At 41.0% G+C, this 27162-nt stretch overlaps 1 protein-coding gene across 1 annotated transcript in view; it reads right to left on the bottom strand.

Annotated features, from left to right (window-relative positions):
• SDK1 (sidekick cell adhesion molecule 1) overlaps positions 1 to 27162 on the bottom strand; it is a 2061301-nt gene that overhangs the window by 1530570 nt on the left and 503569 nt on the right. Inside the window, exon 2 of the mRNA XM_069209963.1 lies at positions 1855 to 2014. Coding sequence (XP_069066064.1) covers positions 1855 to 2014 — 160 coding nt within the window. The remainder of the gene's footprint in view (positions 1 to 1854; positions 2015 to 27162) is intronic.

Here is a 27162-nt window from a genome sequence, read left to right as displayed (position 1 = left end):
CATACCAAGTTACATCAGCAAAGGGAGGCAGTAGAAAGTGAGTAGAGTAGTAGCGAAGGACCGAGCCATAGAAGATCCAAACTGGAAGAGGAGCGGGTGTTAATGTAGTTGAGTTCCAAGTGACTGAGTAAGCTAGAGTTGAATCAGGTCAGTAATACCTAATGAACATGGAGAGGAGAGTAAATTTGAGAAATCGAGGGTGTTGAAGGCTAGTTGTAGGATGGAAGAAAGACAGTTTTTATGGGCTATGGTGTTGTAGTTCAGTATGTATGAAAGTGTAGTTTCCAAAGAATAGTACAGGGCCGGTCCTTCCTTTAGGGCGGTGGAGCGTCGCCCCAATGGGAAAAATGCCCCCCAGGTACTGCCTATAGATGAAAAAATAAAATGGTGAAACAATTTTTTTTTCTTCCTCTGTGCTGAACCGAGTGTCAGGATGGGGCAGGGCTACCTAAGTGCCAGCAGTCAGAAGGAGTGGTGGGCTGCCTGTGCACTTGTTTAAAGTGCGCAAGTCACTTTAGCCAGCCAGACATGCACACTTAAACCTCTCAACCCAGCTGTATTTGACAGCTAGGTTGAGAGATAGCACAGGCCTCCAGTGCCCTCGGGGCATTGAGAGAGGTTGCTCCCTCCAATCCTGGGGCTGCTTTCATGCTGGTTACCAGCATGAGAGCAGTGCCAGGATTGGTTAAGGGAGCTGGATGGTGCATGAGATAGAGGCTGGAGCAAAGAAGGAAACAGGAGCGAGGAGGACGTTCCCGTCAGCAACTTCAGAACAAGGTAAGCTATGTTTGATTTGATTTATTTTATGCCCCCCTCCTTTCACACTTGTATGCACCCAACCTATTTGTGTGCCCCACCACTCTCGGTAGTTACGAGCTGCCCCTGGAATAGTAGGTATGGAAGTCAGACTTAAAGTGCTTAAGAAAATTATTGGAAGAAAGGTAAAGTATGAGGCTTTTGAAGACCATGCTTTCCAGTATTTCAGAGAGAAAACGCAGTTGAGATACTGGTATTAGGTTGTAGAAAATGAACAATTAATAGTAGGTTTTTTAATAAGAAAGACATACAGTAGAATTGAAGCGAGTTGGATATATGACAGATGTGAGGTAATAACTGAAGGGAAAGGTCAGACTAGAAAAATCACTGGATGGAAGGGAAAATGGTAAAAAATTATAGTAATCAGATTTGATGTAAGTCCCTTTTACACTTAGGGCCTGATTATGACCTTGGCGGAGGGGATTATTCTGTTACAGAAATCCTGTCCGCCGTATTTCAATTTCCATTATATCCTATGGAACTTGTAAACGGCAGGCAGGATATCCGTCACATTTGTGACTGAGTAATCCCCTCCGCCAAGCTCATAATCAGGCCCTTAATATTTACACCCTTGGACACAACCAGACTGTCAAATTTAGCCGTAGTCTATTCTTTGAACCCAATATCAAGAAAGTTACTAAGCTGGAACTGATCCGGCTCATACCAATATGAAATACTCAGCTGATGTCTGTTCAAAATCAGATCTCTATTTCACTGTCTAAACCAGATCAGAGCTTTCAACCCAGTGTTTATAAATATGCCATCCATCGAAATTTAGAGGCTCTAGAGTATAGGTAATGAAGTTACGGGCTAATAAGGACTTACACACAGGAACCATGCATGGTTTCAAAAGCCTTCCCTTGATCAGGATGGCCCAGTAACTTTAGCTATGTTTTCATGGTACATACTGAGCACTCTTGGGAGGGCGGGGGCAATTACAACCTATCTTGCTGCCTTCTGATGTAGGATCTTACGTAGTATTTGAAGAAAAAAATGTAATATTCAACAGAACATCAGACAATAAAACAGTGGGCTTACTTGTATTCACTGGAATAAGCTGTGATCTCTGTGTTATTATACAACCACTTGAATTCTAGGGGCCAGCTTCCTTCAGCAAGGCAGGTGAGAACCAAACGATTTCCTTCAAGATGAGTCTGCGGCAAACCTGGCTCAGTTTTGAAATATGGTGCAACATCATCTGAAACAAAGGGTAGTGCATTGTTAGCCATATAAACAGCAGCAGTAATGACCAACACACAAGCCTCCATGACTGAAAAACTAGCCATCTCAACAGAACAACATGTCTCCAATCTTTAAAGCAAGAAATGTACGAAACAGCGTTAGAGCCTTATTGTTATAAGCACAAAGGATCATAACGAAATATCTTCAGGTGTTAGGTGGACTACACCACTGCTAACCACCAGAAGGAAATAAGTGATTCACCTTTAAATTAGACAAATTTTAGATATCTATATTGACCGCTAGCTCACTAAGCCTATAAATCCCTTAATAAGAACTCTTCACCTGCCACATAATTTTACACTACCTGAAGTGCCAGAGCCGGCTTGAGACTGACAACCGGTGTGCCCAGCAAGTAACAAATTTGAATGCTGGCAGGGTATTGCTTCCAAAGTTCACCAACTGCCAAAAACATTGAATAATAGCTGTTCAAAACACTCTAGAATTGAATGTATGAAATGCTATATAACAAGTTATAATTATCAATACTGATTCCCTAACTCAGCCTGTAGTTGTACAGCAACACAGCTGGAACCAAGGTAGGCGTGTGAGTGGAAGCAGAACTTTTACTGATAAAATATTGAGTCGTTACGTAATTATACTTACAGATTAATATGTGAATTAATTGGATAATAATAGTATGTTTACGAAAAATGTGACTAATTGAATGGCCACCATCTTATGTAAGGCCTATATTTTGTCCATGCTAACCTAAGCTGATGAAATAATTCTGTTGTTACAAGAAAGTGTGTTTCTTAACTAAAACACATAGTAGAAATAAAATGTGTATTTAGTGGCCTCTGCTTGACTAAGCAGATGCAAGGTCACTGTGTGATGCAAACTGTATAACATGTTTCTAATGAGTTCCGTAGCTTGACTGACTTCATTGTTTAAAGATATGTTTCCTTGTATGTCTTTCTTCGAGGGTAAAGAATTGGGGAAGTAACATTTAGTAATTGTTCTTCCTGTGACCTTGTATTCTGGTGAAGTGGAAACAAAGGATCCACAGATGAGGCGGAAGAAGAGGAAGTCTGGAATATAAAATGTATTAGTTTAGATTTCGTCAATGGAATGACAGCAAATAGAAGAGCTTGGAGTAAACTAATTGTATAATAATTCTGATATCTGTTACCATGTTCTGATTGGTCATAACTTTTTCACTTTATGCTTTATCCAATCAGTTTCATTTAACAAGTTTAATTTAATGTTCAGTCACCATCATTCAGGGTCTTTTCTTCGGGTGATTCTTCTTTGGGATTCTCATATATCCTGAGACGACCTAGAGATTCTATTGCTTATGAAGTACGTAATACTTAAATGGTTCAGTGTATCTTATAGTTCTACATTCTAAACCATTACCCCTATCCTTATCTTATTCCTATCCTGATGTTGGTGCCTGATGTTGCTGTCCCACTGACGAAGTGGACGTTGTTGCTGATTACTGTAGTATTTTGGTAATGTATAATTGCAAATTGTTATTTGTCTTTTGTTTTCCAGGTACCAGCTGTAGTTGCTTATTTACTAATGCATATTTTAATAGCACCTTTGCTCGATGTTTTCTAAATTTGTTTTACTAACCTTTTTACATGAAGCCCAACATGTCAATGCTAATTAATGGTTAGTGAGGGAGGCGTTACTCACATGTTCATGATTTGTCTTTGATATTTTCTTTGTCTTATCATTATTCAAATGTATTCAATTTCTCTTGCTCAGATTCTGTTGTTATGGTTGTGTGTTATAATCATTGAGATCATTTGTCTTTTTGCTTTGATTGAACTCAGATATATCCTGCATTTGAATCAGCCTTTATTGTTTCTCTATATGTATCGTTTGTGTTTGAGAATAATTTCGGGACCTTAGTGTTGTCAATATAGGGAAATAAATGGATAACTTCTTAATAAACTGGTGGGGTTATTAAGGTTGAACTGATTTCTATATGTTATTTGTGATGTTTATGACGTATTCTGAATGACATCCCCTCAAAACAAATTCGGTCCATCGACTTTGTGTGTGAAATCCACTATTCAGTCTAAATATAGCTAGGATTTCTCCGCGTTAACATGTGCAATATATATGTACTCGCATATTGCATGAAATCCATTCTATGCTGGAGTATGCTCATTTTCAGTATAAAATGTAGATGAACATTAATTTTCAATGCAGCCATAGAACTGTCTGACTTTTCTGACATGAAGATACACCACTAGGCTAACACCTGGAGGCATAACATTGTAATAATTGTCAAATTGTAAAGTGACTATTGCGCATACTGCACTTTACAACTACATATGACATAAACATTGGTTTCTGAAAGATGATTTAGCTGGAAAACAGCTGAATACCGGTGGCACCCCTCTCTCATGGGCTCCAGCCCTCTGCCTTCCTTATTTTCTGGGACTTTTTCATTGCACCAATAGTGAATAACAATCTATTATTCACTCAGGGTATAATAAAAAACAAGCAAAACCACTGCTGGGTCCAGCAACAGCCTGCGTCGCTTAGTGACAGTCTGAGGGTTGCAACAGGGACATAAAGGTGATATTGTCCAGGGCAACATGTAAGACTTAAACACACCTGCCCTACTTTTTAAATACAATGCACCCTGTCCTATGAACCTTTAGGGTCTATCTTGGGGGTGACTAATAAGTATTAAAAAGGAAGCTTTAGGTCTGGCCAAAGGTTTATTTTGCTAGGTAGTAATAGAAGTTTAAAACTGCACTATGGGCTGGCATGGCAGGTCTGAGGCATGGTTTAATAGGCTATTTGTGTGTGTGGCAAATTGGGTACTGCAGGCCCACTAGTAGCATTTAATGTACAGGCCCTGGGAGGATGTGGTACCATTTACCAGGGACTCACAAGTACATCAAATGTACTCATCAAGTGTAAGCCAATTTTATCATGTTGGAAGGAGAGAGCACAAGCACTTTAGCACTGGCTAGCAGTGGTACAGTGAATAGAGTCCCAATTCCAACAAAAACTAATTCAACAAACCTGGAGGAGAGAAGAAAAAATACTTGTGGGAAAACCACACCAAGGATATTTGGTCTAACAATTGCTGTTGCAAACACATTTTATTTTTAACAGATGGACTGTAGTGTGTATAAAAAGTGCCTTCAATAGAAATTGAAAAAGTGCTGGTACTCACTATCCATAGTACCTGTTTACTCCTTAAAAGTGTCTGTACTCTCCCACTGTAGGAGTGCTGAGAAGCGTGGGTACTCTCCGTTTCATATTAAAGAACTGCAGGTCCTCAATACCGGCCAGTACCAGTCCAATTATAGCACTAATTATAAAACTGCCATTGTTTGAAAACAATGATGCGGGCTTACAGTTGTTCTTACTACAGAACCAGTCATTTCCCTGCCTGCACCGTACAGTAGGATTATACGGCAGAGAAGGAAAACGTAAAACAAAAAAAACAGAAAAGAAATGGAGCCACATGGCGTTGGAGGAGAAGAGAAACCTGTTAAAACAAGCATTTTCAATTCAATTGGTCTAGCATTTGCTCGAGTTCGAGCTATTAGCGTTGTAAAGAACAAAAACGCAGCGCTACCGCGCTGTGTGGAAAATAAACAGATAAAGTAGTCCCGACCCCTGGCTGAAAACATCGAGCTTCGTATGTTTTTAGTAGTTTACCGATGCTGTGTAGGTGGGCTAAACACCGGAAAAGGCATGAAGTATGCATGCCTTTCACAAATGAAAGCAAGTGGATTTTAAAAGGCAAGCCCACTCACCAATGTAGTAGGTGACTGACATGACATGGGCGTGGTCTGAAGCCCAGAAAGAGATTACAGAATAGACGAAGCGCTTTGTGCTCGCCCATAAAAAGAAAGAAAAGGAGCCTGGAGTGTAAGGCGATGACGGGGGTAAAATCTCGTTATCGAACCTGAAATAAGACCACCACTACTTAAGGGAGTCATACCACATGAGCCACAATGAGGACATCTATTCCACACCTGCCCAGGTGCCATGCCATTCTACATACCGCTCTTCGACAGAAGGGGAAGAGAAAGAGGAGGTCATAAAAAAACACCTGGAAGGAGGCGGAAAGAGGAAAATCATTAGGCAGGGAGTTCACTGCAGAACAAATATCAAACCGGCGATTGACCCACAGTGAAAAGTCGACAAGGTGCTAAAGAGTACAATGCACAATAGACGTTTATCATATGAATTTGTCATTTTTATTCATTTTGGAATCTTTTCTTCACACAATAAATCCGTCCCTGAGCCTAGCATTTGCCAAGCTCACAATATTTTGTTTGTTTTTTGTCCCCAGTGAACAACAAAACTCAACGACAGAACAATGACAAACTTTCCCAACTAACCAGACCTCTAATCATTCATGCATTTAAGTCGTCTGCTCTAACCCCTTTGTAACAGAGAAAACAAGTTACCACCCTTTGAAAATCGAAACATATGTTAATTTAATAAAACACCTACATCACTTTATCTCTGATACGAAAGAACAGCAGAAAATTACCCACGAGTAGTTAGATTGGGCTATTTATTTACTTTTTGATTAGGTGTTTTGTTGAATGCCCATTTATTGTGTTGTACCTGGAGATGGGGATTTCACAAATGGAGTATAATGGAGTACTGGGTTAAGTGTACATTTAACTGCATGCAAAAACCAGTCCTGCCACGGGGAGTGTGGATGAAGTGGACAGATAAATAACAAACAAATATACTGCATCACTGTCCTGGATAATAACACATTTCAACTTGGTGCACATGAGCAATACAATCAGTATACGTAGGAGAAAATTAGAAAATGCATTGGTACTGTTGACGCAGATATGCTAATTAGAAATTATTAATAAATGCTTATATGTTATGGTTTATAAAACTTCATAGAGAAATTAATCGTAGAGAAAAATTAATGTGCAAATTTGAAAATGTGCCCACGGGGAATGGCAGCCACTTATACGAACTTGTACTAAAAGGACAAAAAAGGTGTGAAATAATGAAAATGTATAAATAATAATGTAGTAGTATGTCATATTAAGATGTATAACATATATTTTGTATTATATTTTAGAGTTAACTTAGACAAACTTGTGGCCTAGTTTTCCAGGCCTCATACAGAAGCTGAATTTCTAGCGCACTGCAGAGAAGCTGGTGAGTTGAACTGTTCCTGAACTGCATACGTTAATAAAATCTGCTTAGCTAGAACTTTCTGCAATGAACAGACGATCAGGAGATGAGGGACTAGGACGTGTAACAAGTTTGGTGTAAGGCAGACTCGATGTACTTTCCCAGGACTCGAACTATAGAAGCACTGACTGGAGAAGAAGATGCAACATTTTTGATACCGGATGAGCTGGATGAGGAGGGCATCGCACAGTGAACCAATCAACGAATTGGGGATGGGGAAATATTAGAATTCATAGATTTGTAAAATTAATATTACAGGTTAGAGTCATAACTGCTGATTGACTGACCAATTAGGAATTAGGGGGATGGACTGAAAAACTCTAATAAAAAGTAATGACAAGGGGCTAAAACTTCAGATGCAAGGGATGAATTGATGAGTTCAGAAGACGCGATTCGGGATTCTGTCATTGGGCTCATGCTCTTGAGAGCCTGATGCGATGCTGATCGATTGATGAGCTGAGGACAAAGACGGACTTTGTTGCTGATCCATTCCGTGGATAGGTAGCTATGACAATGTGACTGATTAATTTTTGTGCCTTTCTTTCAAGGTACCAACTGCGCTGTTTAATAGTTATTCTCCAAATTCATGTTCCTAAATAGTTTTTCGCATGAAGTCCCACATGCTAAATGCTAATCTGGGTTAGGTAAGGATTCTTTGGGTGACTCTGACAGTGACAATGATTTTCGAACTGATTGCTGAACTCTGCTATTAATGCTGTTATATTCATCTTGGTTGGCTTATGCTGAAGCATTCGAGCATATATGATTAGATTATGTTATTGGTGGTCATTAATGAACTAATTCTGAGCGGACTGAATAAAAGTTGAATTAACCTTATGACTTAGTATTGTAACTAATAGGGAAATAAAATTGATAAAACGTATAATCGAGTTGGGGTTATTAATGAAATGTTGATATAGTGTCTCATGCTTAATGATTCTCTTAGTGATTGTTGATTGATTACATTGATAGTTCATCGATTACTACATAGCTAGGATACGCCATGCGATCCAAAAGGTTCATCGCCTATACGCGTCCCATTGTAAGTTTACTTACAAAGGACCAGGTGCGCTAGCATTACTCATAGAGGTTATATTTTAGGTGTTGAGAATGACTTCTAAAAGGGCAGGGTATGCCAACCAAAACTAAGGCAAGAACATGTAAGTGGACAGCTCTCTCAGAGTACAAGAGCCAAGGATGTACAACATGCTAAACCAGACCCAGAATGTAAGCACAAGCTGTTCTAAAACCCAAACTACACAGACACTGGTACGGCCATAGGACCCAACATTATACACTTGCTCAACTGATCCGTGAAGCCACTCTTTGGCAGATCATGTAGGGCTACACACTGTGCAATCTACAGACACATCTCAATCACAGACCACAGCTGAATAAGAAACTATAAATGGAAACTTCCCCTTCACCCAAGCCCAACTTCTGGTGTGGACAGAGACACAACTTAAGGAAGATCATCATCAGAGTGGAAACAAAAAGCTGCAAAAAAAATAAAAGAAACAACAGAAAACAAGCCTTCTCAGTCTCTTTTCCCATGGATTTATAATATTCCCATCAATAGCACAACTGCAACAATCCTCCTGCAATTTAAAACGGAGCGAAGCAGAGACCACAACATCTCAGCGTGACAGAACTCACCATTCACAAACATCGTACTTCACTGATTCCGAATCATAACACAGGGCTCCCACCCTTGTTCAGCTTTCGAGGTGACCTCCAGCTAGGTTTACCCTATAACGGTGTTTAGACAAAATATTGAGTCAAACTATTGTGTGGACAAAATATCGTCTCAAGAACAAAAATATTGTGAAGGTCAATTTCTATGAGTAAGCAAAGTTTTACTATACTTAACACTCCAAATATATGTAACTTAATTATATATATATATATATATATATATATATATATATATATATATATATATATATATATATATATATATATATATATATATATATATATATATACACAAACCTTAAAGGTGCATAGATGTGGAGTTAAGAATAGTAAATCTACACTTACCTATTTGCAGTTACCGTTTCAATATTTTGGAATTCAATATTTTTGATACAGTATTTTGTTCACCCAATACTTTTGTTTTCGAGATTCGGTCCGATAATCCACTGTAGTAATACCTGTACATAAGTAGCCTGCTGCAAAGAGACGGTCTTTCAGGAATGGAACAAAAAACAATGACCAAAGAAGGAAGGGCAAAAAGTTTATCACCGCAGTCCAAACTGAACTTTGGTTATCACGGTATGTGCTACCAAGCACATCCACCATCATGGGCACTGGAAGCAGGAATGCAGGTGGCGCTGCAGTATCTGCAAAATAACCATGCTGGAGTTCAGAAGGTGAGTGAGTAATAAAAGTTCTCTTTGCATTTTATTTTTATCTTGTCACATTTTCTAAGATTCAAAGACAAAGGTCAATGAACACATCATTGCTCATTCTTTAACACAGGAATAGGTGTTTAGTCTCTCTGACTGCATAGTGGGAGGATTTTGTAAAGGGAACTATGTAACAATCTTGCCAGAGGTACAGGGAGTGTGAAAGGAAAGACTGTAGGATGTCGTTTTTTTTCTAGCACACATTTAAATACCTGCAAATTAACTGTACAGATATTTCAGAGTATTTCACCAGCTATGAAACCACAAGTAAAGCACATATTTTTGTAATTCTTAAGTGTGATGGAAACAGAAATTATTATGGGACCAAAACACATTGACATTGCGGAAATGGTAAATATTTGCGTCAACCTGATTTCCACACATTAACATTTGTGTGCTATATAATTTTATAAGTAAAACTAAATGTCTGTGTATGTTAGGCTGCCATTTCGCTGGAAAATGTGCTGTCTGTAAATGACAGTGCGCTACCACACCATGCTTTAGTAATATATTTGCAGCAATGTGTTCCAAAATGCAGCAACAGCTACATACTACACCCCTAGGTCACAGGATTGTACTTTTCACAGTCCCTATGACTTCAGTCATGTAACACAGATGGATGCAATGCCACTCTGAAAATTGGTCCAGCACTACTGTCCACCATCCCCTAAGTAAGTACCTCCCAACCACAAGAACTCTCCCTTAACTGGCATCATGTCATTGCAATCTCATGGTCCCAACAATACTTACTGCCAGTGCTCTATAGTACTATCTATGTTTCAGAAAACAACAATTCAGTTAGAAACTTAAATAAATAAAATACAATAAATACTGCTTGCGGAGGACACTGAGATGGCATTTCTGAGACCCGCGTCTCTAAGGAGAGCCGTGCAGAGCTCAAACATCGTCTTTTCTTTGTATTTTCTGTAAACACGATCAGGCAAATACTAATTCCAAAGCCAAAGCCTGGATTATTCAGTTGTTTGTTGACAAACCTCTTAGCCTAGCAAGAAGCACACTCTAGATCACACCTCTCCTTGGGCAAGTGTTTGATATTGTATTTGAGAGGTTAGGCAAACAGAGAATTCACTGAGGAGAAACCTTATTTGATAACCAGGTAATTACAGTGTGTCACGTGACTGGAGAGTCGCCAGTTGGTCATCACGGAGCAGCATCTCCCTGGATTTTAGGTTATCCTCTACCTAGTTGGAAAAGTTTGAATCTGAATTATAGTTATGGGATGGGGATCCACAGGGGAAATATTTAAGCGACAAACATAAATACAAAGGAATTCACTCATAGGACTATGGTTTCTGTCTAGACAAATAGTTATTTGCATATAAATTGTGACTAAAGGCATAATATCACTTTGACCTGGATTAGAAATTACCTTTTCTCAGCCCTTCACACTTGCAAATTACTGAGTTACTATGATAACAAGGGGTTGTGCATACGTAGTGAAACATGAGCCCTGAATTATGCTTATTTTCTTGATGACAGATAATTTGGCATCTTCAATATGGTTATATCTATAGTGATATATATCAGTCCCAGGGTGCTTTCTTCTTTTCTAGGGAGGACCTGGCCTGGCAGTTCGGGCTGGATTGTCCCCATGGGGAACAGAGACAAGATTGACTTGCATTCACTCAGTAACTAACATGCCTGCTTTGTACCGATATTATACGTTGATATGCCAATAAAGACTACAAACAAAATACTGTGAGGATGTGAAAGTTATAAGGGCATGGATTTTGAAGTTATAGACAGGAGACATCCTAACTATCGGACCAAAAGTATGTAGATTTGGGAAATTAATTCAAGCTTGCATGCTGATGGTGACAGGGACACAGATGTTGGAGGTAAGGAAAAGGAGAATGGGGTACAGAAAGCTGGAAGATGCAAGGACAAAAGATTCTAAAGTTTCTGACAGGTGATAGGCGGAGGGTTCGAAAGAACAAAGTTGCATACCTCAGAAACAGCTTTATCATGGCTAGTTCTGGGACTGGAAATCAATTTCAAATGATGAACTTTTAAATGTTCTGTGTGAGGCAGTTATCACCATGGTCCTACCATCACTAAAGCAGATTAGACTAAGGAGGCCTAACCTGGAGATGACACACCTGGAATAAGCTTGTCTTCATCTCAAAGCTTTTGAAAAGGCTCAACCCTGCATCAACCACATATTCCTCACTAACACTTTGTGAGAAAGTAGCCTCTTTCTAGCATGGTTACCCCCACTTTTGGCCTGTTTGTGAGTGTGTGTCAGAGTTTTCTTTACTGTCTCACTGGGATCCTGCTAACCAGGGCCCCAGTGCTCATAGTTAAAACCCTATTTGTCAGTGTGTTTTGCCTGTCTCAATGGGATCCTGTGAGCCAGGACCCCAGTGCTCATAGTTTGTGGCCTGTGTGTGTGCTGTCAGTAGTGCTTAACTGTGTCACTGAAGTTTTGCTAACCAGAACTCCGGTGCTTATGCTCTCTCTACTTTCAAATTAGTCACTATAGTTTAGTGACTTCATATTCCAATTCCAATTCCAATTGGCACATTGGACCCCCCTTATAAGTCCCTAGAGTATGGTACCAAGGGCATTGGTGTTCCAGGAGGTCCTTATGGGGTGCAGCATTTCTTTTGCCACCCATAAGGAGCTCAGACAAACCCTTTCACAGGACTGCCACTGCAGCCTGCGTGAAACAGTGCACACACTATTTCACAGCCATTTTCACTGAACTTAATCAACTTATAAGTCACCTATATGTCTAACCTTCATTTACTGAAGGCTTCGTGCAAATTACTAAGTGTGAGGACACCCTTGCACTAGCAAAGCTGCCCCCACACTGTCCAGGGCCAATTCCCCGGACTTCGTGAGTGTGGGGATACCATTACAAGCGTGCACTACATATAGGTCAATACCTATATGTAGCTTCACACTGGTAACTCCGAATATGGCCATGTAAGGTGTCTAAGATCATGGAATTGTCCCATGGAAATGTCCAAATCTGGTATTGGGGGGCCAATCCCATGCATCCTGGGGGCTCCACCATGGACCCCCAGTACTGCCAAACCAGCTCTCTGAGGCTTGCACTGCAGCTACAGCTGCTGACACCTCACAGACAGGGTTCTGCCCTCCTGCGGTCTGAGAAGCTCAGTCCCAAGAAGGCAGAACAAAGCATTTCCTTTGGGAGGAGGGTGTTGCACCCTCTCCCTTTGGAAATAGGTGTTACATGCTTGGGAGGGGTAGCCTCCCAGAGCCCCTGGAAATGTTTTGAAGGGCATAGATGGTGCCCTCCTTGCATAAGCCAGTCTACATCAGTTCAGGGACCCGCCCAGTCCCTGCTCTGGCGCGAAACTGGACAAAGGAAAGCAGAGTGACCACTCTCCTGTCCATCACCACCCCAGGGGTGGTGCCCAGAGCTCCTCCAGTGTGTCTCTGGCGTTAGCCATCTTGTTTTCCAAGGTGTGGGGACACTCTGGAGATCTCTGAGTGGCCAGTACCAGCAGGTGACGTAAGAGACCCCTCCTGAAAGGTGCATACCTGGTTAGGTAGCCAATCCCCCTCTCAGGGCTATTTAGGGTCTCTCCTGTGGGTTCCTCTTCAGATTCAGCTTGCAAGGTTCCACCAGGAATCCTCTGCAACTTCTGCTTCAGCTTATGACCGTTGGATCAACCGCAGACTGCTCCAGGAACAGCTGTAACTGCAACAAAGTATCCATAAATGCCACTGTGACCCCGCAACTTCAGCTCCAGCCAGCAACTGCAACAGTGTCCAAGGTGTGCACACTCTGAGGACTCCTCCCTGCCTTCACCCTGAACCAAAAGAACCAAAGGAATCTCCGGTGGAGTGACTGAGTCACTTCCCCGCTCCAGCAGGCACCTTCTAAGACGACAACCGGTTCTCTGGGACTCCTCTCCTGGCGATGAGCTTGCTCCCTGGAACACAGGTGGTGGACCCCTTCGACTCAGACTGTCCTAAGGTCCAGCTGTCCAAATTTGGCGGAGGTAAGAGCTTGCCTTACCGGTTTGCGACAGTACCCCTGTGCACCATGTCATCACTAGCTCCTGAGGCCTCTGTGCACTATTTGCAAGAATCCTTCGTGCACAGCGTGGCCCAGGTCCCCAGAACTCCACCCTGCGACGCACAACTCGCTGAGTTGTTCTCCGGTGGCGTGGGACCTTATTTTGTAGTGCTGCAGCAACCGCAATTTTGCACCTTATTTGTCCCGATGTCCTGGGACTCCCGTGGGTGCTGTCTGGTCATCTGTGGGTTCCCAGTGTTGGGAGCCCTCTCTTCCTCCTCAGTCCGAGTTGAGGCCCCCCCGTCCCTCCTGGGTCCAGGCAGTGCATTTTTGACGCAAACCGCAACTTTGCTTGAACCAAGGCTTGTTGGCCGAATCCAGTGCTGCAACTTGCCTCCATCCAACAGTTCGACGTGGGACATCTCTTGCATCATGCAGGAACCCGCAGCCATCTTCTTTGGTGCTCTTCTGCAGAATTCTTCCAAGCATAGAATCCTCTTTTGCACCATCTTCTAAGTTGGCAGGGGCTCCTGTCCTTCCTGGAATCATCTGCGACTTCTGGACTTGGTCTCCTTTCTACACAGGTCTTCAGGTCCAGGAATCCACCATTTGTTGTTTGCAGTCTTGCTTGGTTCTTCCAATAACTCTTATCACGACTTGTAGTGTGTCCGGAGGAAACTTGCAGTACTCTACTCCTACTTTTCTGGGCTCTGGGGTGAGGTATTTTACTCACCTTTGTAGTTTTCTTACACTTCCAGCACCCCTCTACATACTACACTTGACTAGGGGGAAATTCTTGATTTGCATTCCACTTTCTTAGTAAATGGCTGGTGTTGCCCCTAGGCCTATTGCATCATATTGCATTTTATTATATTTTCTACTGTTTGCACTATTCTGTGACTATTTACTTACCTGATTTTGGTCTCTAGTGTATATTTTGTGTATAACACTTCCCTCCAGAAGGAGTATTGCCTCTAAGATATTTTTGGCCTTGTGTCGCTAAAATAAAGTACCTTTATTTTTGGTAATACGGAGTATTGTCTTTTATTGTGTATAAGTACTGTAGAACTATAGTGGTATTGCAGGAGCTTTGCATGTCTCCTAGCTCAGCCTAAGCTGCTCTGCTACAGCTACCTCTAGACAGACTAAGCTGCTAGAACACTGACTACATTTCACTAATAAGGGATAACTGGACCTAGTATAAGTACCTAGGGTACCCACTACAAACCAGGCCAGCCTCCTACACACTTGCTCACCAAATATAAGCTATCACCACAATAAATGTATGTTTAGCACTTCTGCAACTGTTTCATTTGAGTACTGTGAAAGTTCCCAGTTGCAAGATCAGATCTCCTAACCACTGCCAGTTGCGCTATAAAAAATTTAAAAAAACACAATTGCTTACCAAGTAAGTGAGATTGTGTGTTATGGAAATGTACCAGAAATTGAATGAGTGCAACTGAGAGATATCACAGTGTTGCCATAACAATAGCCTATCAAGCAAGATTTACTCAAAAATAGCGGGCTAACATTTTGACAGCGCTACACAGATTTGATAGGAGAAGCACAGCAGTCGTGTGAGGTAGTAAACAGACATGTACTAGGAATGAGAGGGAAGAAAGAAGAATAAAGGGGATTTATCATAATAGAATTCACGTTTAGTTGACCTTAATTGTCGAAGATTTTCTAGCAGCTTAGACTTAAAAACAAGACACATTATTTTGAATTCAGATAGATGGAAGCCAAGCTAGCCAACCTGTACATTTCTAACTCTAAAACTGTGTAGCGATGTAAAAAATACGAAAACGTCATTATTTGTAATTTTGCATTATATGTGTATTTGTGTATAGTTGAGTTTTGTACAGTGTATGCTTACTGCACAAAATGTTTTTCCACACATATATCCATACCATGCTGTTAAAACAGCTGTTTTTGAATCTTTCAGAAATATAACAAAGTTATTAAGAAAATCATTTACAAAACCTTGTAACGCAATTCTGTGGTTCACGTTTATTCCTTTGTTTAAAAAATGTGTACTAGGCAAGCACTGCAGACTGCACGCTTATCCGGTACATATCAATTAAACTAAAATGCAGGCTTTAAAAAAAAATAAAAACAACTCTAATTGTGCCTCATAAAAGCAGTCGCAAATGGTAACTGACGATGAATACAAACAAATAATATGTAAATGGAGATTTGTTTTGAAACCAAATTCCCCCTATAGGGAGATGGTTACATGTAAAAAGGGACTGTGCAGTCAAATTTTTAAAAGGAAAATAATAGCTCCCTCAGTTACCAGCAAATCAATTGCGACACAAACAAGGGGGTGTCTGCAGCATACAAATTATCCAAAATGTTCTAGTAAAGTGACAATTTAATTTATTAGGGCATCACAATCAGCGCTATCAATCAACATGGAGTCCAGCAGTGGAAGGATTAGAAATCTTGGTATGAATCGAGCAATCAGCCTAGCAGGCTCCTTCATTTTCACACACTCTGTTCAAGATAGCTGAATTTCCCAGGGTGACTAACCTTTTCAGTTAAAACCACTAATCTTTTTTTCCAAACTCATTTTGTATCAAACTTGGAGACATTTTGTATAGTACAGGATCTGAATTAACCCCTCTACGGGATTTAACATTTTAGCATTAAGTTTCCATGAGGAAAGAGCAAATATTTGATATTTGTTTATTCTGTCTGGAAAGCATGGATTTCTCATATCTTATCTCATCTTTTACTTGTAAAAGCAGTCACTCAAATTGTATTTTCTAGCAGCCACGAACTTACTTTAACTTATGCCTACCATATGCCCGAATCGAATCTCAAATCTTGTTGAGCTGTTTCTACGATAACAATGTTAATCTATTTGATATACAGAGAAAGAGAAAAAGTTAATTTATATTTGCTAGATTCTTTCATCGGGAGAGCAAAGACCTGAACTATGGCACTTGTGATTTATAGGTAAACTTACCATTCCGTCAAAATAAAAATGTCAATTTGAAGGGAAAAACATACTGAACTCAATGTTTGTTCTGTTGTGCTGTTGCGAGCAGTGCATGGTCAGGTTTTATGGTTTCTAAATTACCATTCAAAATTACCATGAGACCTGGTCTCAATCTGCTACATTCCCAGCGTGGTGATTTTGCAGATGTTGTTATTAAAATATCGACTAGGTGTTACAGTGACTTGTGAGTCCATATCCTTTAACAACATTCACTGTGCTAGGTCAGTACTTTAAAACGTGTGACAAAGTAGAGGTTCAGTACTACGCACTACAAAGTACTATGAAAGTTCTTCCTCTATATGTTCAGCCCTCAACATCTTAGTGAACAGCAAATATTGTAGTGGAAATGGACTTCAGATTTATGTGATGGAGGCCAAGTCACCACAGACATCAAAACCCAAGAGCCAAAAAACAGGACCAGCACAGCAGTGGATATCAACAATATGAAACTAGGCTGTTCAAACACCTGGTTCTCCCAACATGACCACCTGCCAACGTTGAGGGCAGTTTCTGTGTTGAGCCTTCCAAAAGCATTGTCATCCCACTCCTCTCTCTGCCTGACCAACAACAGGCTGAGCACATAGTTATCAAGTAGACCCATGTCTGCTGTGGCATCCAGAGTCCTAGCATTTCCTTTAAAATCAAGAGCTCAGTGCATGTTGGGACTGTTAACCCCAAACTTAAAATACAAAGGCAAACTATATGTTGAATAACACAATGTGCTTTTAGCTAAATTCAAGGTCTGGTTCCATGTGTCTAACATGACATGGAGGCCTTGTGATCTATGCAAGGAGGAGAAGCGTTCTCCATGCATTTGTACAACACTAAGGAATAAATGACAATTACACACAACAAGCAAGTGTCTGAAGGATGCAAGGGGCAAAAATGACAGCTGCCCACCTCCTTTCCAAACCTAGTGCTCTTAGGCAGTAAATACGCTTCAATTAGTGTCAATTATGGTGACAAAATACCTATTTTATCATAAGCAGCGAGCATGCTACTTTGCTTGGTGTTTCATGAATCTAAATGTAGCCATTAAATGGTTATTAACACTTGAGTGTAAATACAAATTCTAGCCATGCACAATTTCTGCTGAAATTGCAGATTGTTTTGAAATCAGTATCAATTAGCAAAACGTGCAAGTATTTAATTCTGTTCCTTAGAAAGCATCCTGTTTTATTAACAGATACTTGAATTTCTCCATTACTTTGACTATAAAAAACATATCTTCAAGGTAAAACAGGAGGCCAGATGCAAAACGTTATTTGCTCAAACTAAGTCATCTTAAGCTCGGCAAATAGTGGTATTTCCTAGACCAAATTCAGCTGCGGTACTCTCAAAACACTAAGTTGCCCTCACAAATGGAGTGACTCAAAGGCAATCTTAAATGTGAGTAAATCTGAAAGGATTCGTTTGTGGCTGTTCCTACTCTTCGATGAACACCCACGCATCTCATAAGAATTCACAAACAATTTGCAGGTGTTTTTTTACACTGAAACAGTCAGAGATTTATTGCGGGTAAGGGCAGGAGTAAATCTTGAGTAATAATCACAGCCTGGGTCCAGAACACCTTTTGCACGGTTCATCACTGTCTTTACCACAACAACTATAATTAAGGTTGCCATTTCCCCACTCAGGGAACACTTTCAGGACTGTAAATATGCATCCAATTTGACACTAAAGCTTTTGGTTTCAACACTCTAGATTTTACTTAACACAGAGTAAAGTTCCAGAACTTTACTTCATATTAGCAAGTGGTGATAGAGCATAAAATATATGTTTCTGTAGGCAATCAACATAAAGCGCTTACATGAGGCACCGATGTAGTGAGTGACCTATCAGTTGCACCTATGAGTCAGACTTTTAAAGGTGAGGTCTACAGAGAGCGCCACTGCTACGTGGTCTGAGGAGCCAGAAGGCTAGCCGACTTCTTAGATCATTAATACAAAAGTACTGACAGTTCAGTGGGTCCAATTCACACAATCTTTCCCACAAATGACTTAAATGTGGCAAAAACGCAGAAGTCTGTATGCCTAATCTGACCTTCAGTTTCCCATTTACGGTCATTATTAGGAAACCAGGTATAATGCAACGATAGTCAAAGGCAGCTTTATGCATCCTTTTCACATACCTCTAGGTTTCTAGCCCTGAGGACCTATCTGGTGGATGATATATGACAGAAACAAAAACAGCTAACCTTGGTCCGTGGAAGAATTCAATGTTACAAGTGGGTTTTAAGAAACACCTCAGGTTAGGTGAGAGAGTGCATGAGTAATAATATCTCGACTGTAGGCAGGCCATTCTCAGTGATGCCAATTGTTTCTTTGGAGTTCAAACCCCCGTTAAATAATGGGGTGATATTTCTTATGCCCTCAACGTGGTGAACTCACAAATAATTTATTGCCAAAACAACAGCATATAGTCCTAGATCACAGCAGGGAGTGTTGCTATCTTCAGTTAATAAATGTCCAAACGACTTAATTTATTTAGGTTCTTGATACAGCACTTGAATACACTTTCTAGAAGGTGGCAGAGCACTTCCAAGCAAAAAGACAGAATATTAGTAAGACAAGCAAAGAAACATGTCTGAAAACAGGAAAACAAGGTCTTTAAAGAGGTGCTATCTATGTATTGTCTGGTCCAGGATTTGAGACAACGCAAGCACAAAGTAGGGTAGAGATTACAAGATGTTTTTTTTTTTATGAAATGTTGCTTGAGGCCTCTTTTAAGAGGCTGTTGTGGCCTGTCTGATGCGTGTTGGTAAAGCATTCCCGATTCTCAGCGTGACCTATTACATTACAAAAGTGCCACGGGATTCATCTTTCAATTACCCATTGCGTGCGATCCAACTTTGATACCCCTTCAATGTGATTCCTTTTTAGCAACCCCTGGTTGGTCACCTCTCTGTTTATCCTCTTTTGAGAGATCCTTCTTAACAATATCATTTCTGTTTATACCACTTCTTTTAGCCCTTCTTCTGCCCTCTGTGTGAGCCTGTGGTCCATAACACCATTACGCTCCCCTTCCAAAGTATGGTGCCTTACTAGTTACTCCAAGTCTTAATCCAAGTCTATCCTTATTATTGTTTTTTTTATAAAAAATGTTTACCTTTTTTTAATTCCCCGTTCTTTCAAACTCCAAGGTGCGCTGCAGGATCTCCTTCCTATATCCACTCTACAAGGTGACGTACCCTTTCCTCCAGTTAAGTTGGAGCAGGTGTCCTCCACTGTTACCTGCCCTTGACTTTGAAGCCACCTTCAAACACAGTAAATGAGTTGGACTTGTATTTGTGTGGCATCAAGTTGAGCCAACAGGGAGGTAACCAAGTGCTGTCGCTCCACTCCCACATGCAGTCTAAATGTACATGTGCATGTGTCCCCTGTCTCAGTAACACCAGCACCAAAAGGGAGGCTGGACGTGCACACAAACACAACTCTCGAAGGAACTGCAGACTCTATTTAAGGGAAGAAAATTGAAATTTAAAGTCTGTATGTCGCGTTTATTCATAACCTGCACCAGCATGTCCATGACTGGAGAACTTATAGTGGATTTATTACTGGCAATGACACTGCTGCTGCCGCTGCACTGAAGCCGCCTGGACCTGAATTTTTCAACATGTGGCTACCCCCCTTCTACAAGCTGCCAAATCACCCCTGGTCATGTGCTCTAAAATACAAAATATTTTGTATGAATGTATGTATGAATACAGAATAAGGATTTATTTTTATTTTTACAAAGGACTGGTATGCAACATGGCGTAGTTCCAGTACAAACCTCATATAAGACGTCTCCCATCTTGGATTCCACTTCCAGCTCCACGACAAACCAGAAACACACAGACAATCCACTAAACGCTGATTAGGGGCATAATAAACACACGTTAGCGAACAGAAAGTATTTGCGCTGTCCTAATCATAGTTTACAAAAAATATCACAAAACATAGCTAAATGGTCTGGAATCTAGAATTTCGTAAGAACAGCTTCAATGAAGGTGGAAGGACTTCAGATAGTCTCTGGTTCAACAAGCCAGTCTGCATCTTTAACATGCTGGTATAGAGTCAATGCTGCAACTTAAAGGGCACACATTAAATGGCCTTTAATTCGTTGGTCCCTTAGTTTCAAGTGCTCACAAGGGAGCGGCTCAAGGTGAGGTGCTTATGTATTATTTGCCGACTGACAGGACTATTGAGTTAGCTTCCTGAAATTAAAAGGCTGTCAATGCTGATTCACTGTGTGAAAGTTTCATAAACAATTTTAAGGAGGAAATGGAAGCTGATTTATTTGCCCATCTAGACAGTGAACTTAAGTGCTGTATTAAATCCCATCATACATGCAGCAACTCCCTAATGCTACAGGAAATTCAAATCCCCAATAAAACTATATTCAAATTCCAATCTCATTCTCTTCCAAACATCTACCACAACCTGTCCCGCCTCAAATTAAGTGCAAACAATAGGCCGCTAATTTGTATCTCCTGTGTCTACCTTGAAATACAAACAAGACTCACCTTACACACAACCTTTACACTCTTCTGTCCACCAGCTTCTCTGCCTTGAACCACAGACTGATTGACTCACAGAAAAGTTAATACATGAGCAAAGAGTGACGCAAACATTAGACGAGGAAGACACAGATACCACGAAAGTAGAGACATATGCCGGAATTGTGGGGACATTGACACTAAGAAAGAGAAACAGAGGCCAGACACTAGGACATGGAGAAATGAACAGGGATATAGAGAGACATGGACTTTGAGTTGCATTATTCAAGTAACTGCTGGGACATGTAGACAGAGAGACTTCCAAACACTAATGGGGGGACAGACAGTGAGATATGAAGAAACCAGATACTCTGACTGTGGCGCGTTCAAGGAGAGTGAAGGTGGCAGGCACAAGGACAAAGACACAGTGGCACTGGCCCTACTGCAGAGATATCAGGACACTGGGATAGTCAGACATGGTCTTTTGTTTGGGGAGGAACAGACACAATAACAGAAAAACATGAACAAAATGGCAAGGAGTTAAGCACGTTGATACAGGCAGACTTGGACAGTGGTTCAGAGACAAGGGAAGAGAGACGCAGACGAATGGACAGGCTGCACACATGGCAGAACAAGCATTGGCAAATCCAACAGGTCTTGTCTTTGGTAGGTGACTATTTGGTTTTGGCAATGCTTGTTGTTGATACTCGCCTCTGCCACTGCATCGCATCAGCATTCAATGATACACCCCTACGCCTTAGAATGTTTGTGCAGAGGGCGGAGCGGCTCCCTCTTCACCACATGGACAGTGAAATTTTGACATCAGGCAGGCATCAGAGACATGTAAGCCAAGGAGAAGGCGGTAGGGGTGACATGGGCATTAGCAGACTGCCCCATTACAAAAACAGAGGGGGCAGAAGTTATCTCTGGTGCACACCCCGGAACATGCAGATGGGAAAGACTGGAGGGTCTTGGCTTCATCTGTGTCTAAATCAGACCTCATTGTGTGCACAATAGTTGCATAGCGCAAGGCAATGCCCTGTGTGAATTTGAGGAAGTCTGCATCATTATGATCAGTTTTGTAGAAAAGGTCAACGTGTGATTGCAGCAACTTCTGAAATGAGGATCTACTCCTTGCGTATAAACACCCCCACAAGGCACTTTTATTACATAACCCCATGTTCCTGAGTCATCTGCTCAGAGACCTTTTTGCAAGTGCCTTCAAAATAATAAATGCTAAATATCTGGTTCAACAGAAGCAGTTCAAGTTATATCAGTGGATTGAAACAAGATGCCCTTCCACTACTAAAGTGAAGTGGACATGGCAGAGAAAAGTCTTACTGGTGCTGTAGGAAGAGGTGACTAAATAAACTTCACACCACTAACTTTAAACTATTTCGCATGTCTTCAGAGTGTCCCTGCACTTTGGTTAATTGAGCACTACTTTCTTCCCGATAAAGATCAAGAAATATCCATGCTGTGCACAAAAAGACAAAAAAAACAACAACTACTGAACAGAAACGCCCTTAGTTTAGAGTGCATCTCACAATTCTGGATTGTTTTTAAACCTGCGTTTTTAGGGGTGGGGATTGCATAGCAATTGCAAATGTGCCCTGTGCTAAAGTCAAAGAAGAAATCTTAAAGCAGTCGCAGCAACACTGCCAGGCAAACTTGGCAACCAAATAGGAAAAAAAACAGCAGTAACAAACACAGGCATCCTAACAAAGTAAGATGCCCGGCGCTGCTTTGAAACGCAAAATGGGAATGCATCTTAATTGTGCATTCCAAAGGGTTGTCAGACATCTCATATGCTGTGACGAAAAAGTCTGCGCATGAGGTTGTCAAACATCACTTTTAAAACAAGAAATTTGCATATGGTGCATAAAAAGACAAAAAACAACTACTGAACAGAAATACCCTGTGTTTAAAGTGCATCTCACAATTCCAGGGTGTTTTTAAAGTGTGCTTTTAGGTACGGGGACAGCAAAGCAGTTGCATGTGAGCTCTCTGCTGAAGTCGATGACGAGATCTTAAACCAGTTGCTGCAGCACTGCTTAGCGAGCTTTCCAACCAAATAGGAACAAGCTTACTCACAAATGTGCCCGGAAAACTAGACAACTCTGAGGAAACGCTGTGAGAGTTCGACCCCTGAGAGGCAAGCACCTTAAAGGCCGGTGGCCTTCCAGCCGCGTTATTCTCCAGATATACTAGGTAGATATAGGTTCCTTTAAGAGCAGTGGAGTGCTCCGTGGAAGCAGGGGGGGTATATACGGCTTTGGTTAGAAGTGAGTGCTGCAGAGAAGAGGGGGTGCAGCAGCGGCTTGATGATAAAGTATTTGTCCGATGGCTACCTATCTAAACAGTGGCTCCAAACAGCTTTGAGTGATGTAAGGATAAAGGGGCACAGTAGCGGCTTGATAATAAAGCATTTGTCTTACGGCGACTGGTGACATATGTAATCAGTGGCTCCCTATGGTTTTGATTCGAAGTGAGTACTGTGGGGGATGAAGGGGCATGGCAGCGGCTTGATCGCACAAAAATAAATGCAACACTTTACAAAGAAATGGGAGCCTTCCAAAAATACACGATGGGCTCAGACTGGGCTGAAAGCAATAAAAAAACAAAGTGCGCCAACACAAACAGAAATGGACAAAAATTTAAGGATACAAGTATTAGGTCACTGCTCCGTGGGGCAGAGCAAATCACCAAAAGGAGGGACACAAACACACATCACCAATATACAACCAAGCTTTTGGAAAGGAGACGCAAACAAACTAATCAAAAACAATGGGCGGGCTGTAAGCCCACAAAGTAAAGACAGCATATCTTGAAGAGACAGTGCGTTCGCTGCTGAGGCGAGACCTAAAAACATATGGCACCTAAGCAATCAAATAGGGAAATAGATATTGGCATAAAGTAGCTAAGAGAATGTGGCAGCACAGTCGGGACTATCACTAGTGTATAATGTCCAATTACTTGGGGGCTCATAGTTAGAAGGGGTCCACTGCACCACAATTATAATTTTTGATACTCAGCCAGCAGACAGAGGGTGCTTTCTATGCTGGTATAAGGGGCCATGGCACCCTTGCTACATCACAGTGTGAAAGGAAGAGCTCAAACCAAGGCTGGGAAGACTCAGCACTGGGAGAGTGGGACAGCAGAAACAGGAAACACAGGCATGGGGTTCCAGAAAACAGACATTACTGGGAGAGATGCAGTACTCTATTCAGAGTCCATTCATCATAAAAACAGAACAACGGGGAAAAGAACCTCCCATTATGTACAAAGAGCTAAAGACCAATCCTGTGGCAGAAATGTGCTGTACGAATACCATGTAAAAATAACATATCACACGATAAAGGATTTCCGGAAGAGTGATTTATTGCCATGGAATGCAATAGATGAAGTATTTCTAGAATGTCATATATTTGCCGATGCTAAAATGTCCAAATCCATGTTATCCTAATTGTAGTGTGCCATGCTCTGATATCAAAGACACAGGGCATGATTTGAAGTGACACAAACAAAATATTTGATAGTGGAGCAGGACACCTTACTCTGTTTAGAGAACAGCATAGCTATTGGATACTTGACAATGCGTTTTGTAATTTTACTTGTGCTAAGAAGATCGCTCAATAAAAGAATATTTTTAACATAAGATAGGGCACTTAATATAATTCAATACATTGGCAGGCCAAGTAAAAATGTGTAGCTCTTCTATTGTTATATAGTCTTTACCCTTCTACAGTAGTTTAAATGCTTTTCCCAGAAATGGTTGAGTGCGTGACTGCCAATGGAACCCAGGAATCAGAAATTTAGATGTTTATATAGTTTAAGTAAAAATAGGACCAAATGCTTATTACAAAAGGACATTATACTACGAAGAATCCGAAGAATCTAGGAACAAGTGTTTGGCTGAATGAGGGGGTGTATACGAAAGAAAGAATGAGGCAGAATGTATCCAGAGTTTTCTTAATTCAGAACGATCACCAAATTGCAAATCTGCAATTGCCTTAACTCTTTTAATGATTTATGTAAATACATTTGGATTGTTGTTTTATGTTACTTGTATATTCTTTTTTGTTTTGCACCCATAAAGGTTTATTTTGCTTGCTTTAAATTTTAATAAACCATTTCTTCTTCCGCTACATCAGAAGGTCCCTACAGATTAGTCTTGTGGTTTATTAAATCAACGAGAATGAACAGCAGGACTGTTGGAGCTCAAGGAACAAAGACATACAACAAAGGCAGAAGCACATTGCTGGAAAGCAACAACAAATTGATTTGATTAAACTGAAGCAGAAATCTAATAACGCTCACTGACTTCCTTCCTATTCTTTAATGTATCGGTTCGACTTTAATCAGCGAGTCTAAATGTTTTCGGGTATTAATGAAATTTCTATTCACCCCACCTATCTGGTCATACCATTTATACTTCAACTGGATCACAAAAAGCTCTATAATTCTGTTAGCTGTGCTACAGTCTATTGGAAATGGGAATAGAATAACGTACCTTCACTCCGAGACCCCTACCTAGTCTTTCTCATGATAGGTCCTAAAAAAGGCATCAAAAGCTGAAACTATACCTTCTTGCACCAGCACGGTGTCTGCATGGTTGTATCATACTCCACTCCAGGAAACATACACACTGACTACATACCTTCATCAAAATATAACACAATCATTGTCTGCAGTTGGCTGGTGGCCACAGGGTGCTCATAACTGGAAACAGACTGAAGCGAAGGCATCACGATAACTGAGGTAACTTATAAAGGCACCAGGCATGTCAGCAAAGCCACCTAAGTCTCTGGGTAATGGACATTAACCATATGAAAATTCAGCCTCACGCCACATGTAGCAATGAGTAACACAGGAGGCAATCAGTCTTTCAATGATGGCCTTAGAAGTCGCTTGACCAGTATCAATGCCTCCAAACTTCACAAAAAGTTCATCAGCAAGTAAAATATAGGGTGCCAATGCTATTATGGTATAGTCATAATGAGGCCACACCATCCATGTTGTTTACTGTGACCTCAGCTGCGGATTGCTATGGATGCTGAAAGAATGCGTGGAAAATAATTTCATAATTGAAATGGAGTTTCATGATAACATTAGGGACAAAGGTGGCACGGCCCACCATGCTGCAATGCAATACAGTGCATGGTTCTAAAGAGAACAGGGATTGCAGTTCATACAGCCAAAGTCAGCATCTTGGATCTCTGCAAGGAGATGAACAGATTTAGTTTGTGTGGATTCAGAATGATGTGGAGTCCTCTGTCCTTTCATCTTATAAGGAAATTTCATAAGTATTACCCTGACCACATCTTGAAGGTCAGGCTTGTATTTTAAGGAGACTTACCTTCTCCCATAGGGTTCCCAGACGGACCTGTTCGGGTTTCTGAAAGAGTTTATAGCTCCCTCCTCTGCTGAGGCAAAACCAGCACTGCCAGAAGAGACATGAGTGCTGATGCCTAATGTGGGACCTTGGATGCCAAGAACTGCCTCACAAGCAAATCACACTTTGAAGAATAAACTAGGACTCCTTCCTCAATTTTAAGCTTTGCACTGATACCATCAAGAAATAAGGAGTGTATGCTGAGGACGGAGCCATCACAGTGGCAAAAACTTAACATCTGTCCACAGGAGGTGCAATGATCATGCCACATAGGACCTAAAATAGTATAACATGCAGGGGAGAATCTGGAAGCGATTGAAGAGACAGTCCACCAGTACCACATGGTACAGGGCCTGCATTTGTGATTGCACCAGGGAGACCAGAACAAGGTCCTGATCTTCCAAAATGAAAGTGGCAAGGTCATGTACTCCTCGGTCTGGTATGCTATGCTGACCTCGGATCAATTAATTGTTACCTCAAATGCCAGGGCTGTGCCTCTTGGTACAGGTGCTTATTCCTGTGACTTTTGATTTTGTTTCAAGGGCACCTGACTGTGCCACTAACAGGAACATCAGCCTCTGTCACATGTTCTTGCAATGTGGCTTGTAGCTAACTGACGCAACAGCCTCTTACGCCTTAAAAATCTCTTACAAC

The sequence above is a fragment of the Pleurodeles waltl genome, chromosome 10, assembly GCF_031143425.1.
Source record: "Pleurodeles waltl isolate 20211129_DDA chromosome 10, aPleWal1.hap1.20221129, whole genome shotgun sequence".
In the NCBI taxonomy this organism is placed as follows: domain Eukaryota; kingdom Metazoa; phylum Chordata; class Amphibia; order Caudata; family Salamandridae; genus Pleurodeles; species Pleurodeles waltl.
This window is presented reverse-complemented; position numbering and strand designations above follow the sequence as displayed.